The sequence below is a fragment of the Tympanuchus pallidicinctus genome, unplaced genomic scaffold (genome assembly GCF_026119805.1).
Source record: "Tympanuchus pallidicinctus isolate F22 unplaced genomic scaffold, pur_lepc_1.0 scaffold13, whole genome shotgun sequence".
Classification (NCBI taxonomy): Eukaryota; Metazoa; Chordata; class Aves; order Galliformes; family Phasianidae; genus Tympanuchus; species Tympanuchus pallidicinctus.
In genome coordinates, this window is record NW_026294648.1 from 19,017,358 (window position 1) to 19,035,913 (window position 18,556).

The 18,556-nt window shown below is 40.6% G+C and overlaps 1 protein-coding gene across 5 annotated transcripts; it reads left to right on the top strand.

Moving 5' to 3' along the window:
• The first annotated feature begins 1,127 nt into the window (after window positions 1–1,127).
• ZC4H2 (zinc finger C4H2-type containing) lies at window positions 1,128–17,475 on the top strand. 5 transcript variants are annotated; one of them, XM_052672798.1, is made up of 7 exons: window positions 1,128–3,526; window positions 4,984–5,088; window positions 5,705–5,779; window positions 10,478–10,649; window positions 11,650–11,822; window positions 12,377–12,539; window positions 13,524–17,475. In XM_052672798.1, the coding sequence occupies exons 3-7, from the start codon at window positions 5,727–5,729 to the stop codon at window positions 13,635–13,637; spliced, it is 675 nt and encodes a 224-aa protein (XP_052528758.1). In that variant the 5' UTR covers window positions 1,128–3,526; window positions 4,984–5,088; window positions 5,705–5,726; the 3' UTR covers window positions 13,638–17,475. The 5 variants fall into 5 exon arrangements, with proteins under 5 accessions (XP_052528758.1, XP_052528759.1, XP_052528757.1 ...); XM_052672799.1 differs by having other exon boundaries at window positions 4,984–5,043; XM_052672797.1 differs by having other exon boundaries at window positions 1,128–5,088.
• The last annotated feature ends 1,081 nt before the right edge of the window (window positions 17,476–18,556 follow it).

The window sequence follows — 18,556 nt, forward strand, 5'->3', positions numbered from 1 at the left end:
CCGGCGCCGCTGCCCGGGCGCCGTCGCTTAGCAACCACGCCCAGCCCCCGCTGCTGCAGACGCCCGACTCCTCGCGGCGCCCGCGCGCTCCCGGAGGCAGCGCACGCGCTGCCCGCTAGCAGGAACGCGCACAGCCTTCCGTTCCTGCCCGGCGCAAGGGCAGTGCGGGCGCCTATCCCGCCCCAACCGGCGGGGCGAGCGGCGGGCGCGCGGCCGTAGTCACGCGCGGCGCTAGTACGCGTGCTGCGGTGCTTCTCGGGCGCGTTTCGGCAAGTAAGTCCGCCACTGAGATATTCTCTTGCTCGTAACCAACGTCTTACAACTCAAGAGTCCCTTGGAAATAAGTCCTCGAGTGGCTGATGTGCTCGAGTTACACAAAAGAATGGGAAAAAGGCTACCTCGTGCCTTTATTGAAATCAGTGTGGTTGGGGGAAGGATGATGTGCAGTACTAGAGACGTTTTCCCAGTTTTGCAGATTAATGGGATGGAAGATGAAATAAAAGACGTGACAATTCTGGGGTGCATTACTAAGAGCGTGGCCAGCAGATCGGGGGAAATGATCCTCCCCCTCTACTCTGCTGTGGTGAGGCTGCATTTAGACTGCTGTGTCCAGTTCTGGGCTCCCTGGTTGAAAAAAGACAAGGATCTCCTAGAAGTCCAGCAGAGGGCCACAAAGATGGTGAAGGGCCTGGAGCATCTCCCTTGTGAGGAAGGGCTGGGTGAACTGGATCTGTTCAGCCTGGGGAAAAGAAGACAGAGGGGGGATCTGATAAATGTTTAGAAATACCTGAAGGGAGGTTGGAGGCAAATGGATGAGGCCAGTCTCTTCTTGATGGAGTGTAGCGATAGGACAAGGACTAATGGCCTAAAACTTGAACACAGGAAGTTCTGTACTAACACATGGAAGCACTTCTTTAGGAGAGGGGTGACAGAGTATGGAACAGATTGCCCAGGGAGGTTGTGGAGTCTCCTTCAATGGAGTTATTCAAGACCCAGCTGGATGCCTACTTGTGCCACGTGTTGTAGAGTACCTGCTTTAGCAGGGGGTTGGACTCCATGATCTCTTGAGGTCCCTTCCAATCCCTGCAACTCTGTGGTTCTGTGAAATTTAAATATATTTAAACCATTGCCAGATCTAGGCTATTGATGGATATTCTCACAGCATACTTTGAAGGATTAACTAAAGAAATAACCAATGCTTCCAGAGCTGATAAAATAATCTTAAGATCTCAGAGCTGGCATGCTATTTGCACCTGTCAGCGTTGCTTGTGACTGCCTCTGGCTTCCCAAATCATCCTGAAAACAACATTTCACTTATAATATTTCCCCTCTATGTGTGTGGAAAAAGTCCAGCAGATGTGATGATGAGTATAAGCTTTCTGTAATGAGGAAAGAACACAGAACGTAATAGCATTTTTTAAAGAAAGTAGTGAATAAATAAAAAGATATGCAGTAACATGTTAAACCCAGACCATACTGGGGGAAAAAAAAGTCACCATTACATCCCAGCGTTACAGAGTTAATTACTATAGTGAGGATGATTACAAAAGTGGTAGTAAGTCTGTCTACAAAAGTAGACAGAAATGCTGAGTTGCAGCCTGAAGCAGTGATAGAGCACCTAGTAGGAAGGCAGGGCCAGACTAGGGGAGCTCAGGTGCATGCAATGTATCTGGGTAATGGAAAGGGTGGAGCCAGGATCCACCCCTCCCCAGCCCTCATTTAAGGGTTGGCAGGGGGCGGGGGGGGTGTTTTGCTGGAGGTCCCTGTGTAACAAGCCTTTTGAAGGTAAGTTCTTTCCTTTATTTTTGTGCTGCTGTATTTGCACGAGTTGTTGCTTGCTGCAGTGTGGGATTTTGCTGCGTTGCTGTTACTGCTGCCCTTTCCATCGTGTTAGTGTTAAATGTGGGGGAGAGTAGTCATTCTTGCAATTTGGAACTGTTCTGTGCTATTTGTCGCTAGTGATAACAGTATGTGGACTGAAGAAGTACTTTATTTTTTAAATGCAGTGAAGTTCAAACTTGTGCTCAATAGCATGGTGGTACTGATTTTTGTTTGTATTGTATGTCTACTAGTGCCTGGTTTTAAAGGTTCAAATGGGAGTAAGGTTCAGGACCAGGAAATCAAAAGGTTTATTTTTCAATAGCAGTTGTATGTGTAAGCCCTTCAGTTTCTGTTGGGGGTAGAAAAAAAAACCCACACAATAATAACTGTATGTTGAAAGAGAACAGTTATTTATTTCCCCATACCTAAATTTGTAGAGTGCCAGAATAGGCATGATACAACAGTGTTGTGATTTCAGGGCACACAAAGCACTATCTGTTTTATGTACCATGAAATGTGGAACACGCACATGTAAAGGCACTTGTCCCAGTCCATGAAACAAATGCTGCATGCCACCAGCTTGAATGCGCTTGAACTGCGAGTACTGACATCAGAGCTGAAAGAGTAATCTGCTTGTCCTAATCCTTGGCCCTCTGCTCTGCCCTTAAAGCAACATGCCTCATGACATCCAGATTTTACTTTGCAATGTGGAAAGTGATTTTTTCATCTCTAGGAACACCAGAGATCTCAGAGTGTACAAACACCAAAATACTGGTAAATCTCTCCAGGCTTTTCCACACCTGCTCACCTCAACTGCTAGGAATGGTGCAAGTACATGCTTCTCTCTTTCTTCTCTGTCACTTTGCTGAAAGTTACACTGAAAAAGTATTCATAAATTTGACTGTTATAGAATAGCAATAGCAGTAGAAGTCACATACAAATATCCATATTATTCATTGATGAGGAGGGGGGGGAAAAAAAGCCCCATTTCCCGAACCAGTATGAGTTGAAAGAATATGCAAATTCGCTGTACTTCACAGGAAGCATAGGATAGAGGGCTCAGGAAGACAGATGTGATGATTTCACAACTGAGAGAACAGTAGGATGTGTTTGTTACCACAGCAGGCCCTGATGTGGATGCAGAGCTCAAGCTAATTGCATGCTCCTAAAGATTGCTGTTTATCTGGAGACTGATTTAAAGCCTGATGAAAGCAATGGCTATCTACTCTGTTGTTATGAAATAGTCTGCCTTAATTTTGAATCCTTCTAATGATTGCTTCTTCCTTTTGTTATTCTAAAGCTAACGTTTTGTAGTTTTGCACAAATGCTAACACTTAAAGATGACTAAATATATTTTTTTCAGTGGAAAGAGTAAGCAGGGAGCTGCATTGTACTGGTTCTAATGTCATACACAGGTGTTAAAAGTTTTCATGAAGGACACAATGCCAACCTGTCACCTTCCCTTCTACAAACCTGAATCCCTTTTGTTACACAGAATATTTTACAGTTTTCTCATATGCTTTAATTTTTGTGCCTGGTTTCTCAGTAGGTTCTTTGTGTTTGTTTTGAACTGTGTATGTCATTTCCAAAGGAGACAAGTGATACTTTCATAGTTTTCATCTTAGCTCAGCTGAGTGTGTAAGAGAAAACTGTATAACTCCTCAACTACACTCAGTACATGACAAAGTACTTGACAACATTTGAGGTAAGTACATAAGAAATTGAATGTTAATACAGCTCAGTTTCTTCAAATTAAATGAATGGGTGTATAAATATTTACAGATAAATGGGAGTTACTCCTTGGAAGCCCCCAAAAAACAAATTCCAGATTAGGTGTTTTTTCAGATCTGTTTTCCAGCCCTCCAGGCAGCTGTATGAATCTAGCACCTCATCCCTTCTCCAAACTTTCTGGCTGCCCACCCTTTCTCATTCTCAGTAATTTTTGGTGATGATTTTTCCTCCTCTCTGACACATTCTTTCATTTTCTGGCCTTTGAGTGCTTTCTCTGGCATGAAAACCTATTGTGGACATTTGAATTCATGTTCATATACAATATTCATAATTCATATTAATGTACGTTAGCTCACTCAGTCCCCAGGAGGGAATGTCTGAGAGGACACTGAAGATGACAAGAAGCAGGTTGTTGTAATAGAAGGCTATAAGCCTCATAACTCATCGCTAATCATTGCAAAACCCCTGCCTCAAAGCAGGGATCTGCAGTACCTGGGTTAATGTGGACAACATTATGTGAATAGTTAAGAATGATACGGAGAATCCTCTACTGTCCAGATGTCCTTTCCTACTGAAACACTGTGTAGTCAGAAATTTGACTGAAATCTGTCCAAACCTTTCTGTTTGGCTTATTAAATGATTTGTAGACTTTTCTCATCTGACTAGTGGATTATTTGCTATGAAAACTTTTTTTAACAGCTTTTACAGAGAGGATGACTCTTGCTGTTACGAGCTCCATCTATTCCATCCAGAGTTGCTCAGAGCTGGAGTTGGACCGTGACCCTCCTGTGGCTCATGCTCTGCTTATTACCTCCCATTCTAGTCCGCTAGTATTCCAGGCACAGTCACATGTGAGGGGGACCGGTTTTCCTTTAGTCTGCATCCGTGTATGCAACAGACTCAAGACGTTTAGTTCTGTGAGAACAAGTCTTGACTCAAACAGATCAACCAAGTGCTATGTTACTTTGGCCATGCTGTCACATTCGGATGCCTTTCATGTACCCCAAAACTCTTACCAATCTTGCTGCTTTGCTCTGTTATGTCCATTTTTACTTGCCTTCCGTATATAACAATTGGGTAACACATCCCACTTAATCGCCCTGTGCTCATTGGCCTCATGCTACTGACTGATGAGTGGTACACTGTATTCATTAGATTATGGTACTGATGCTTGTGCATGTAAACATACTTAAGTTGAAGACTTTATGATCTGGTTTCCCTGCTGTCTGGCCTTGAGCTTTCATTTCTTATGATGCATTGATCTTTCAACCCAGCGTGACCATAAAAACTGGGGAACTGCTAGGTAATTGCTTGGGTATACTGGTGAAGAATCAGGAATTTACTCTGTGGATCCTTCAGGAAGAAGTCTTTCAGAGTGCTGAGATGTAAAACTGTTGTCTTCAAAAAAAATAAACGTTTTGTTCACGACAGAAACTGAAGGAAGATAATTACCTGTGTGACGAATGGCTGGAAGTCTATTCAGCAGTCCTGGTGAAGTGCTCTGATATGCATGGGTAGAATGTCCTCAGGCAAATGGTCAGTGTTCTCAACCTGGCATTCACGTACTGTTTTTGTTTTCAAAACAAAAAATGCTACCAATAGTGTCAGAAATACAAAAGAAAATCCCAAAGAATAAGATACGTCTCTACTGAGCTCCAAATGCACTCCTAAGTCAGAACACCTGGGAGAAAACAGCATAGTAGTAATAATGGCTATAGCATGCTTTGGTTGGGGGAGGGAGGAGGAAGAACCTCAAAATCGCCATCACATCAAATGATCCCTTAGTGCTTATTCCCTGATTTTAATGACATCCTAAATATTGCATACACTTCAGGAGGGCACCTCGTTCCCTCTTTGCACTCCTAACAACCTCTGACAAAATGAGGCGTGACAAGCTGATTTAAAATCTACTTGCAGGAAGAAGGGGGGGGGGGGGTGAGGGGGAGCTCTGCTTTGCATTGTGGGTGTTGTAGTCTTTCTGCCGCATGTCTGCCTAGGCAGTTTGAGGAAGCTGGACTCTAAGTCCCATAGATCCCGCTAGAGCCTACCGCACAGGCTCAGAGACCTTATGCTAGGAGGGGGTGACTACGTTGTATCTATTGTATGTGTTTTCTTTCTTTTTCCCCCTGGCATTTTGTACTTTTCGCTGTAGATTTAAATCGGGAGTGAAAAGCATGGCAGATGAGCAAGAGATCATGTGCAAACTCGAGAGCATCAAGGAGATCAGGTATGTTTGCTTTGTGCTGCATCAGTTACGTGAAGCAGCTTTCTCCTCGGGAAAGTAGAGTAGTTGCATCGATCTGAAAGTAGCTATTGTGCTACTGAGGGAAAGAAAAACCATCCCAAGCTTTACGATTAGAGCTAAAAATACGTTTTTTCTAGTTGGAAAAGGCACATCTGGAGCTGGGAAATGCCAGCGGAATGTGCAACAAACGGCGGCAACGATCATAGGTTTCCAGAACATTAGCTCAGTAATACCATAACGAGAAGGAAAAGCATGTGGGTGGGGAAGGCAGATTCAGCCCCGTGCAGCTGGGGGAGAGGTGTTCGATTGTGAGTGCTTTCTCTTAAACTCTTTGGATTTTATTTTCTCATCCCTAAATCTGTCTGTTGTAAATTCAGTATTACGCCTCACGCAGTTGCACTATTCGCCCCCCGCCGGCAGGAGCCTTAACAGGCTGGGAAAGGAAGGGGCTGTCACGGAAAGCTGAGGATGGGTGTGCCCCAAAGAACGGCATGGAGCTGGTGTCCGAGCAGGACTGGGACGGCCGAGTGCAGCTGGGCAGGAGCTCGTGGGTGGTCGTGGGGCTGCTCAGTTGCCAGGGAAGAGGAGCCTCTACTGCTCCGAGATTGCGGCCTGTGGGGAGCTTGGAGTATATGTGTCTGCTGGAAAAAGGAAGCGTCTGAGCCTGTGGAGAAATCAGTGCCTAAGACTGGCAGGGAAAGATAGCAGAAGCCTGCTGTTTCTGAGTAGCACTCTGAAGGGAGGATCAGGGCTGCGTGCTGGGGTGACAGTGTTGTGGTGGTGATGGATAGGGAAACAACGGCACTATGTTATTTCTGTCATCATCTGGAGGATCTGCCACAAAGGCAAGCAGCTGTCTTGCTCTGCTGTTCTGTGCAATGTGATACAACAGGAATTTGTATATAGTGCTCTCCATACAGCATATCTAACAGGGTGCATTGAAAGAGGAAGGGATCATAGACACCAATGCATGGCATCATTTGTTCAGGGGTATGTTTTTCTAAGCTTTTAAGCTTTCTAAGCTTTATGACGTTGGCATTCTTGGACTTAGGACACTGATATTCAGGTAAGGCCTAAACTGTCAATACTTAGCAGAAGTTAATGTATCCAAAGCCAAAGCATCTTACAAAGGAAGTGTGGGCAATGATCTGAAATGAAGCTGAGAGTTGAAGGGTGAGCTGCTGAAGGATTACCATTGAAGTGGTAAGTGTTTGGGGGCATGACAGCTGAAGAGAGGCTGTCGATGGGTACGTTTGCAGTACAGGCAGTGGACAAAGGAGCCGCTGCCTGGCTCTGCACAGAAGTTGCTGCAGAGGTGTCTTTCTGCCTGGTATTAGCACCTTTAATAAGCACTCTTTACCCATGTAAAAAGGTGAAGAAGGCAACAGTGTATGGGCCTGTGCCTTTTTCATGCTATACCATGAGGATGAACAAAGATCGGGCAAAAATATTCCTATGTCAAGCATTCCAAGACTACATGTAGAAAAAGATGGGATAGCACATGCTTTGCAGAGTAAGAATAGTGCTTTTCTACTTAGATACTAGGCATGCTTTTTTAAAATGTAGGTGTAGATATGACCTATTTGAGGTCCAATTATTACACTGAATTTAAATATCTAATTACATGGCACATTCTGTTTTCTGATAATGTATTTAAGTAGTACGTTAACACTGCAATTAAGACATTTTTTAGATTAGTTTATGGTATAAGATGCTGAATGTGAATAAAAAGCTTTACTACATGATGTATTAATAAATTTGCTTGAACATGAGTTAAAACAAGCAAAAATCCTGCTTGAGGCACTGATGTCAATTTTGAATTTCCTTTCACAAAATGTGGCCAAAAACTACCTATTTAAAATAGGTACCTACATCCTTTCATTCTGTGAAGAATTTCATTCAAAATAACTATGAGACTTTCTTATGCTTACAAAGAAAATATACTTTTGATACATCTGGCAGGCTTTAATTTGCATTCAGGGTAGTATTCTACAGGCAGAGGAAAAGAAAACCTTGCTATTGAAATAAATTGCTTATTTCTGTTGGTGCTCTCTGTCATATATTAAAGGCATGTCAGGTGGGTTTTTGGGATTCTAGAATCCGATTCTGAAAACCTGCTTTCCTAGATGTGTACAAATAAACACAATTAGTATGGAATTACTGCTGTCAGTAAAGTATAAGCCCCCAGTCCAGACATATCTGCACATACTTATTGATATGCATTATGTAAATTAACTTAATTGTAGCTGTAAAATTAAGCAAATGTGTAAATACTGGAACTCAGTGTTCTGACCAGGAGAAGATCAGAGGGTATGTGTGAACTTATCCACAGCAGATGCCAGCTTCACTGCTTCATGTTATACTGGGACACAATTAGTTACTACTGTTATCATTGCAGTCTAAGAACTTAGATAGAAGGGTAGAGAACGAGGGCCGATTTCATTAGGCAGTATAGAAATCACAATATTGTTTTTTGTTTCAGAGCATCATTGCCTGTTACCTGATGTTAATATGAAGGGCTTTTTATAAAGTTGTGTGTGCTTTTTCTTATACCAAAAGCTAATCATTTGAACTGAAATAATGCCCTGCAACTCATTCAGTGTAGCAGTTTTGCGGAGGATAGCTGTCAGCGCCTGGTAAAAGTGTGGAAGGTCATCTATTTCCTGTTAGTGAATGCGTGTCATAAACATGCGTTGTGTGGAAACTTGGAACAAATCCTCCTAGTCTCACTGATCAAAGATGCCACTACTAAGTGAATGCTTTAAATAAATGATGTCTGGTGAAAACCAGTGTGTTTGGATTATACTTTTAATGAGGTATTTCCACGTATAAAATGGGGGATAGCAATGATCTCTTTTGCTAATATAACTCCAATATTTATATGGCTAGTATAGCAAATGGGGGAAAAAAAACCCAAAAACTTGCCAAATAAATCTGTGTCCATAAATCCCATTTCAAAATTGATTTATTCATCTATAAAAATTGGGTAAGTGTAATTCATTTTTGTTCAGAGGCTTTTTTTTTTTTAAAGTCATACAGTGTATATTTTAAGAAACTTTACATATTTAGGTAATCTCCTCCTCTAGCTATGTGACATGTCATCTTCACCTTACTTTTGATTCCTAATCAAGTTTCTAAGGTTGGAAAAGACCTCTAAGATCTAATTGTCTACCCCACCAATATTGCAAAATTATTTATGATACTATTTTTATCTATTGCAGCTTCATAAGCTCCTGAAGTGAGAGAGGGAACAATTGAAACTGTAGTTCTTGGAACAGGTGGCCACAGTTGGTTGTCCTAGGGACTGACTGAGTCAGCTTTCTGCCGTGGTCTTCAGCAATTGGTGAAACCCTGTTGTGCAAATTCCGTCTGCTAGTGATGTGTCAGGCAGTCAATAAAAGGGTTACAAAAACTTGGGGCATAAGCATATGTTGCACTAATTGAGGCTAATTTGGAAAACAGGAACAAGGGGACTGAGAGGATTCACAGTCACAGTGTGAGCATCCCCAAGAAGGAGAGTGACTGAGGATGAGCTCTGGTCAAGGAATAGAATCAGTTAGACATCTACTGTGTATTTTAAAGAATAGTCCTCAGGCTATTTTGTTGGAATTAGAGAAAACAGGAACTCTGTTAAAGCCGAAGATAACAAGGAAGACCTGAGATGGTACTGTGCCATTAGTGTAATGGTGGCATCCTGCTATTAAGCAAACAGAATAGAGGGAGGATTTCTACTTGTACTTCTGGTGTGCCCCTGCAGATAAGTAGAATATGCTTCTAACTGTGCAATTTGATGCAATAAGAGTGAGAAAAGATGCTGTTCTTGAAACAAGGCCTTCTCAAAGTCTGGGTGGGAAAGGAAGTCATGCACCCTTTTCTAGTATTGGTGTGAAATTCATGTTCTTAGATCTTACTGTTCATCTGATAGTCACCTTCCTGTAATCTACAGAATACTTTCTGCTCAGCCCTACTGCTTATGTTGAAATTGAATCAGACTTGCTTCACTTTGCATGAGGGTGAGGAAACTTAAGTACAAACACAAGCTCCCTTTTCCCCTGCCCTTTTTTACACTGTGTCTATAGGAAGCCTACTGCGTAATGAACTTGAAAACAAGTCTGGAGGTAGTTGTAGTAGATGTTACATGACTAAAAAGGAATTGTGTATTCTTGTTTGTTTCATAGAAGGTGAAGCAAGGGATCCTGGAACTCTTTATTATGTGTTTGGAAAGTGACAATGTGGGCTGTTCTTATAAACACTTCAGTGTTGCTGGCTTATTGGTTATGGTGTGTCACATTCTGACTTCCGGTACAGAGAAAATAATGTGTCACAAATGTGACCAAGAGCAAGAACATGGTGTTTGCTCTGCTCACCTGCTTCTTAAAAATGTCTGATGCCTGAAACTCACACCCTTTGATTTCTAGCTTTGAAGACAGAGATATGAACTGGGTTTCTAAATATTTTTATTACAGATTGGCAAAAAATAAAAATAAAAAGAACCGGAATGCAGGATGTGTGCAGAAACAGAAATATGTGAAAGGTACTAGAGAAGTCTTATTTTTCACTCATGTCTGTTACTGATGCCTGCTTCATGCATTTTTTTCACCTGCATGTGATGCCTCACAAAAGTATTTTGCAATTACTTACTGTTATCCCTTTGTATTTGTAATTATTATTGGGATCCAGAAATAAGACTTTGCAGATGGAAAAAATAAAGGCACGTCTAAAAGCTGAGTTTGAAGCCCTGGAGTCTGAGGAGAGGCACCTGAAAGAATACAAACAAGAAATGGACCTGCTGCTGCAAGAGAAGATGGCGCATGTGGAGGAGCTGCGTCTGATCCACGCGGATATTAATGTGGTATGCAACAGTCCTGATGCAGACAAGCCTATGGCAGTTGTATGTGAATAAGGCCGCAAGTTGTAGAATTGCACGTGTCCATTCACGTGTTCAATTATTTGGACTTCACTATGCAACACCATTCTGGGATCCTACAAAGTAAATTTAATATAGAAAATGTTTTTTTCCCCCCGTCTGCTTTGGCCAAGTTATTTTACGATGTTAGCATGGAAAGCATTTGGATCAAGGGGCTAGATGACAGAGTCCATTGTAGAATTTCACCAGTAGTCATAGTAACTTCATTCTGGCAGTCCCATAGAAAATGATTAAGTCTTTTCTCATTTAGCAGTTACAGGCAGTTAGTTGGAATTTTTGACTGTTTTTGTTTGGGAAGAAAAGGTATTTCAGGAAAATGTGTGATATTTGTGAAGCTGTTAGAAAGAACTGATCTTCTACTTTGAATGGAACCACCAGACATTACCTCAGTACAGTAAGAAACACAAGCCTGAAGGAAATACAAATAAGAGAAAAACAGCCTATAAAGAAGGAATATTAGTCAATTAGAAGGACTAAGTGGAGAGTTCATTACGATAGGACACTGACGTGACTGTACAGTGATTTTTTAGTCTGAGGGTATCTGTGCTTTGCACCAGAGATAAAGCATTTTCACATTACAAGCAAGTACAAGCTATGCTCTGGATGAACAGACTGCAGATATTTTCCACTTGAGGTTGCTGTTCCTCTACCCAATTGTACACCTTTTCTCAGTAAGTTTCGTTCTCTCTCTCTTTTCTCTAACATAGTCTTCTTCCACCTCTTTTTCCATTTACTGCAGTAAGAGAAACAGGAACCTTTTCTTAGCTTGATAATTCTAACCAAAACTCTTTGCTTTACTATTGTGTTGTTTCCAATATCTTCTAACTTTGGTGAGGAAAAGCTTTTCTTTTTGATACAGTTCCTTTGCTCAGAGAGCTATTGAAAGAATAGTCCTTTTAAAACCATATTCATCCTTCTGTTTCAGATGGAGAATACTATCAAGCAGTCTGAGAATGATCTCAATAAACTCTTGGAATCTACTCGTCGCCTGCATGAGGAGTACAAACCCCTAAAGGAGCATGTAGATGCTCTGCGAATGACACTGGGCTTGCAGAGGCTGCCAGACTTGTGTGAGGAAGAGGAGAAACTGTCCCTTGAGTAAGTCTCCAAGTAAACGCTGTCTGGCTTTACACCATTTTTTGATGCTACTGATTATTTTGCTGTTTTTTTTTTGTTAACAGTCGGAAGAAAGGAGTTAAGAGGTGTTGGATTTTCTCAGAAATAGTTTTCTATTGAAAGCAGCTTGAAACTACAAAGAATATATAAATCTATTGCATTAAAATATGAACTTTAACAGAATAAAATCTAAAAATAGGTTTTCATAAGGGAATGTAACACTATTAAAGATTAAGTATGTATATTATATATTTTATAGCCTATTAGATTTCTATTCAGTTATAGATCAAGATGTATTAGAAACAGAAAGTCAATGCTGTTCTTCTGAACTCCTTCTGATGTGTACAAATGGAAAGGAAAATACTAATAGTTATATTTACAGATGTAAACGTGTCTAAACATAGGCAACTTGACTCTAATGGAGGAACATAACGTGGAGATATAAATCATTATACTTTAACACAAAATGTTCCATGAAATAATGGCATAGTCCAGAAGGTGCTTATTTTTAATTAATAATTTATTTATTGGTCTAGCTACTTTGAAAAGCAGAAAGCTGAATGGCAGACAGAACCACAGGAGCCTCCCATCCCAGAGTCTCTGGCTGCAGCTGCAGCAGCTGCCCAACAGCTGCAAGTGGCTAGGAAGCAAGATACCAGACAGACAGCAACGTTTAGACAACAGCCACCTCCAATGAAGGTTAGGAAATTGTGCTGTTTTTTCTTTCGTGTCATTGGAATGTACAGTGCTTATTAACTTGATCAGTATTTACAAAAAGGAAAAACGTGTCCTGGTTCTGATCTTTTCTGTAGGGGTTTGTATCAGTAACAACCCCAGTAAACTTAAACCAGTTGCACCAGTCATCAAGGATTAAGGACAAGGCTCTGCTTTATTTGACTAATTTGTGACTTGAGACTCTCCATAGCAGTGCAAGACTAATGTGTGGATTAATTCAGCCTAACTGTAAGCACTTAAGAGAGGTGTACTACCATCCCATCAGCAGTTACACTCAGCTCTTTCTGTAGTCAGTAAAAAATAAATAAAAAATTGTAATTCTATAGGTGTATCTATTCCACTCAGGTTCCAAAGGTTCACTGCCTAGGGGGTTAAACTGAGGTAAGTATATTTCATAGTTATGTACTTCATGTTTAGGGTTAGGTCAGCAAAAACCTCTCTGAGAGCAATATGCTTCATTCAAATGGAAGTTAAAGGGCTTAGTATGAAACAGAACAGTAGTGTGCTGTGTCTTGTGTTAAATATGTAGAATTCATCTAATCACCTTCTCTGCCTTGAATTCTGTGAAACTGCAATCAGTTTTCACTGTAACTTGCGGCTCAGTGAGCTGTTACTCATGTAGAGATCTTTAAAATGTGGAAAGTTTAAACAAAAATAATTTTCATGCTGAAATTATAAAAACAAACAAACAAAAACAAAAAGGCCTAAACCACGTGTTTGCTGAGATGTAGTTTCACTTCAATGCAAAACAGTATGAAACAACATGGTCTTGTTTTTCAGTTGGCCTTGTTTTTCAGAGACCTGGAAATAAAAATTGGCATTGGTTTGCCTTTGAAAGCAAGAAGTCTTTGTTATTATGTACTGTATCTTAGAATATGATACCCAGTAACTAATGTATCAGTGCTGCCCTAAATGTTTGTAACAAAAGGCTGCAATGTTGCATTTCAGGCCTGTTTATCCTGTCACCAGCAAATTCATCGGAATGCACCAATATGTCCACTCTGCAAGGCAAAAAGCCGATCTCGGAATCCCAAAAAGCCCAAAAGGAAACAGGATGAATGAAACGCAGAAAACTGCTGAGCAAAGTGTGACCTTTTCCAATACCATTCCGGTAGAACTGTAAATGTGGCCAGACTTTACTGAAGTACAGACTCAAGTACGACCAACTCATTGTTTTCTATCAATGCAATGTAAGCACAATGTTTCTGTTCTGTTTTGATTTTGTTCTAGCCCTTAGGATGTTTTAGGAAAATAAGTATTAATGGTGCTACAGTTTAATGTTTCGATCATTCCATTTTTTGGATTCCTAAGCAATATAGAATTCTTATGTGAATATCCTAGACATCAGGCTATGATTGTTGGCCAAATGCAATTACTACAGATACTTTCTTGTCCTGTTTTTCATAGTCATAGAATGGCTTGGATTGGAAGGCACTTAAAGGATCACGAAGCTCTAACCCCCCCACCTCTGCTGCATGCAGGGCCAACAACCCTCCCCATTTAATACCAGACCAGGCTGCCCAGGACCCCATCCAACCTGGCCTTGAGCACCTCCAGGGATGGGGCATCCACAGCCTCTCTGGGCAGCTGTTCCAGCACCTCACCACCCTCATAGTAAAGAACTTCCCCCTGACATCCAACCTAAATCTTCCCTCCATCAACTTAAAACCATTTCCCCTTGTCCTGCTATTATCTACCCACTCAAAGAGTTGACTTTTAAATTAGATGTCACCAAAAGATCATTAATTTTTCTCCTGATAACAGGAGACCATTTGAAATGCAGAAAAAATGGTTGGTTTCTTTTACTAAAGAACAAATTGTTTTCCAAGCTAGTAAAATTGCATAGCCTCGGGTATCAAATGTTGTAAGTTTTTTTTTCCTTTTCCTTCTTTAATTCAGGGGAAAAAATGTTTATACAAGAAATCAGTGCATTAAGGACACAAGTGAATTTCGATTTACTGAGTTTGACTGTACTTTCAGTCAAATTTGGCTTAAGGTTTGGAAAAGGGATCCAGTTATAGGCTGTGTATGAATTACTGAAAATGACAAGGTGTTAAAGCATTGCATGGAATAAGGTGGTATTACTTTAGCAGTCAGAAAACTGACTGAAATGGGTACACTAGTGGTCCTTCTAGGATCTGAGGTAAATCCAATGTGTCCACAGGCTGCAACAGTAGCCATTCTGCACAGCTCTTGTTTCTGGATTCTACAGCAAAAATCTCCTTTGTCAGGCATATCCTTGGCTGGATTACAGGGAAGTTCAGTAACGCGTACCAGGAGCAGTGCCAACTTAAATCATGCAGTTCATCAGAACTGTTGTTTTTGGTTTTTTTTTTTTCCCTAACCAAAACTTTGTATTGTTACCTCTTTCAATAAGCCATTTTGAAATTAGTTTTATTTCAGTCTGTTTTCTACTTTCTCTGCATGTGTACCAGAAGAATGCTGACTGCAGGTTCCTGCAGACCCCTCCCTGTATCTGTTTCATCTCCAGTAACTGTTTCTCCCACTGGGAGCATGGTAATGACCCAGCTATGGAGCTGGGACTTCTGTTTTACCTTCCTAATTCTAGTTTTGTCACCAACATGGTTGTTCATTGGTACTGTATATTATTTTCACTAACTTCAGGAGACTTTTTTTTTTTTAGCACAAGTTTTCTTCTACTACTATATTAGTATGGTGATACTGGGAAATTTGCTTGTTGAAGAAGAACAGTGAAGCCCTGTAGTCAATGGTCAGAACTGTACCATATGGTGGGGTCTGTATAAATTCACAGAAAATTATTTTGCTGGCCAAGTCTCATATGTTGCCATTCATTTCCAAACTCTGCCATGAAGTACACAAATATTTTACTGAACTGTAACTTATATACTATAACCTCCTATAAGTTATGCCAAGATCAATCAGTTCTCTCACATTTTAATGTTTCATAACCAAATAAACATCTGTAAGCAGGGCAGACAGAATGTGGACATTGAAAAGATGTCAGGAATGAGTTCTGTAACCTCTGTTACCCGGAGTTGTTCTCTGGGAGTTAGTGATAAAGGAGGATGGCATAACCTCATGTTTTCTTTACCACACAGCAGTAGTGCCCCAACTCTCTATCTTCATGCATATTTCCTAACATAAATTGTGTTCTGGTTTTAAATGCCAGAGAGACTGTATGCTGTGTACCCTGCTCAGAGCAATTCCTGCTTAATTTAAAGGAAGATATACCCAGGGTTTAAGACTAGCATATGGATTCCTTCAGTCTGCATGCATTAAAACAGCATACTTTTTGTGATAGATATTGTTAAATTTAAGAACTAATTGGAGAATGAGTGAATGGCTTGCAGTGAAGTAGTGTATGTGTGTATAGAAGTGTAGACTTTTAGGACAGATTTACAGTCCTGAAATAGATGGGGGTTAGTCCTAGCTGTTCTTATTTCACTGTTGCTATGCCAAGTTCTTTATTTCTTGGGGATCTCTAGAGTTCTAGACTGAAGCATGCTTAAGGATGCACCATCTCCTAATTTTGTATGACAGTTTAGTATTATTGCTTTTGTTTTAAACTTGTCTCTTGTGCCCTTGTGTTTGACAAGGTTTTTTTATTTTAAAAAAGAAAAATGTGTATGACATACTGTATTTCTATTAATCACATTATTGTTTACAAATCTGTTTGCACATCTTTCCTGAAGTTCAGTCGTATGACTAGTGAGTTTTTGTTGAGAAAGTCAAACTCTTCCAATGAGACAAAAATCCATATTATATATTAAAGGATCCTGGGGGCAGGGGGTTGGAGAGACGCGTTATCTTTCTTAGGGAGCTGGTAATCTGTCATCTGACAGGCAGTTCTGATTAAGGAAAACTGAAGAGCTCTTCTGGTGACAGCCTTCATCGCAGGAGTCTTTCTTGAGAGACTTTGAGACGGTTATGAAAAACTGATTCCCTGATCTGTCAGAGGAGGCAGCTATCTGAAGAATGGTTTTTATTACAGAACTATGGTATTTGTGCTTTCTGAAGCAAAAATAGCCTCTTCATTTGTACCTAAAGTTCTTTCACTCTGCTTAGATTCATTCCTATTCAGGTTAAATTAACTTAATAGCCGCAAAGAAACCCTTGCTACATATGCTGAGGGGCTGTTTAAGCCTTGAATCCTTTAGAAGACTTTTATATTTCTAACCCATGGTTTGACCCTGGTCATTCCCTTTTCCTTGTGTATGTACAGAGGATTTCCTGTGATTGGTTCCTGGGGTCCTTCCTCAGTTTTTCATCTGCCTTGTATGGTATAGTCCTGTTCTTCTGCAGCCAAATGGCACGGAGTTCACAAGCATCTCCCTATTCCTGTCACCCAATTTAAGCTCATGCTAAAAGGATGAAAGCATTTTACTGTGTAAAATGGCTTTACTATTTAAAACAAAACAAAAACAAAAACAAAAAAAAAAAAACAAAAAACAAAAAAAAAAAAAAAAAACACAAACCCCAAGACATAACAAAGCTGGGGTTGGTCAATTACTGAAACTTTACTGCTGAGTACTCCATGATGTGTAAAGAAAATCTAAGTCAACTTTGAATAATTGCACTGAATGAATTTAGCTTTGACTTTCTAAACAGTGCATGTGGCTTCAAGTTACATGACCTACTTTTGAAAGAATAGCCATTGGTGTGCTATTTTAAGTACCAGACTATTTAAGAAGTCAGGACTGTACTAGCAGTTTAAATAAATGAAGTGCTTTCCCTTATTTTGCAGTTTGCTATGTCCCTTGAAATAGGTTTTCATTTTAGCTTTTAGGCATTTTAACAATACCTGGAGTGTTTCAATGGTTTCTGATATTTCTGTGTTAATATATTTCATTCCTCTGACCGGGATTGACCTGTTAACTTCTCTGTACAATGCTTTTTAATAAAATTCTGTTTCATGTCATGCTTTCTCCCCCTCCTTCCCTCCCCTCCCCCCCCCCCCCCCCACTTCCCCCTACCCTGCTTGCTGTGGCACTGAGCCAAGTGGCAGCCATGGTAATAGAGAAAAGCATCTCTGTAGTAACCAGTGTGTGGCATCAGTCTGCTGGTTCTGATGGTATTTAAGCCTCCAAGCACTGATGCATGGAAAAATTGAGGTAGCGCTGAAAACTCAAAGGTTTTCAGTGTGCCCTAGAATACTCTTGTGTGGCCTGGTGAGCTCTGGAGCAGTCTAGTGTAGCTGCAGGAACTGCTCTGAGATTGGTGCCCTCATAGCAACGTTCTCTGAAATCGGCAAATGCCACAGTTACCTTTGAGTCCAACGAGCTGAGTGGCAGCGCCCTGCCATCACAAATGGTGTTGTGATCCAGACGCAAGTTTGAATCAGATCACCTGCAACTACTTTTGTTACGCAGACTTAATTTGTCATGATATGATTTATGATGGCTAACATAATATTAAATTACATTTAATTTTGTAAGCTGCTGTAGTTCATAAAACTTGCATAGTGAATAGGAAGATGCTAAGCACCCCAAAAACACACCTCTTACATGGAAAAGTCATTTGATGTTTACTGTCTTTGGTTTTCTGAGTACGTTTTCTTTTAATATATTTTGTTTTGGAAGGAACAGTCGCATTTTTTTTGGTGTTCTGAATTACACTACAACTCAAAGTAGGATTTGAAGACTCGGATCCAATGTGCTGAAGCAACTTCTGATGCTGAATCCATGAACGAAAGTCCAGGTGGTATTCAGGAGTTACTTCAGGATGAGAAACTGGTATTGGTTTTCAAGCAGGTAGGAGTTTAATACATAATACTACATTCCTCCTTCAGTTGTTATTTTTTTTCTAATCTACAGTAGTATGCAGTCTGTGTTTGGAAAGTATTTTTTTTAATAACTGTCAGGTGGCAGTAGCAGCAGAACACCAGGCTATTGCAGGGGGAAGGCCAGGGGAACAGAGGGCAGAAGGATTTCTGAGCTGCTGCAGAGCAAAGACCTCAAGGAACTGGTGCAGTCCATGCAGTCCTTTAGGATCAGAGAGCA

Coding starts and splice junctions, on each gene's coding strand:
- ZC4H2 (XM_052672797.1), top strand. CDS start 5,727: ATGGCAGATGAGCAAGAGATCATGTGCAAACTCGAGAGCATCAAGGAG. Junction 11,823..12,376: donor GAGGAGAAACTGTCCCTTGA/GTAAGTCTCCAA, acceptor TTATTGGTCTAG/CTACTTTGAAAAGCAGAAAG. Junction 12,540..13,523: donor AACAGCCACCTCCAATGAAG/GTTAGGAAATTG, acceptor GTTGCATTTCAG/GCCTGTTTATCCTGTCACCA.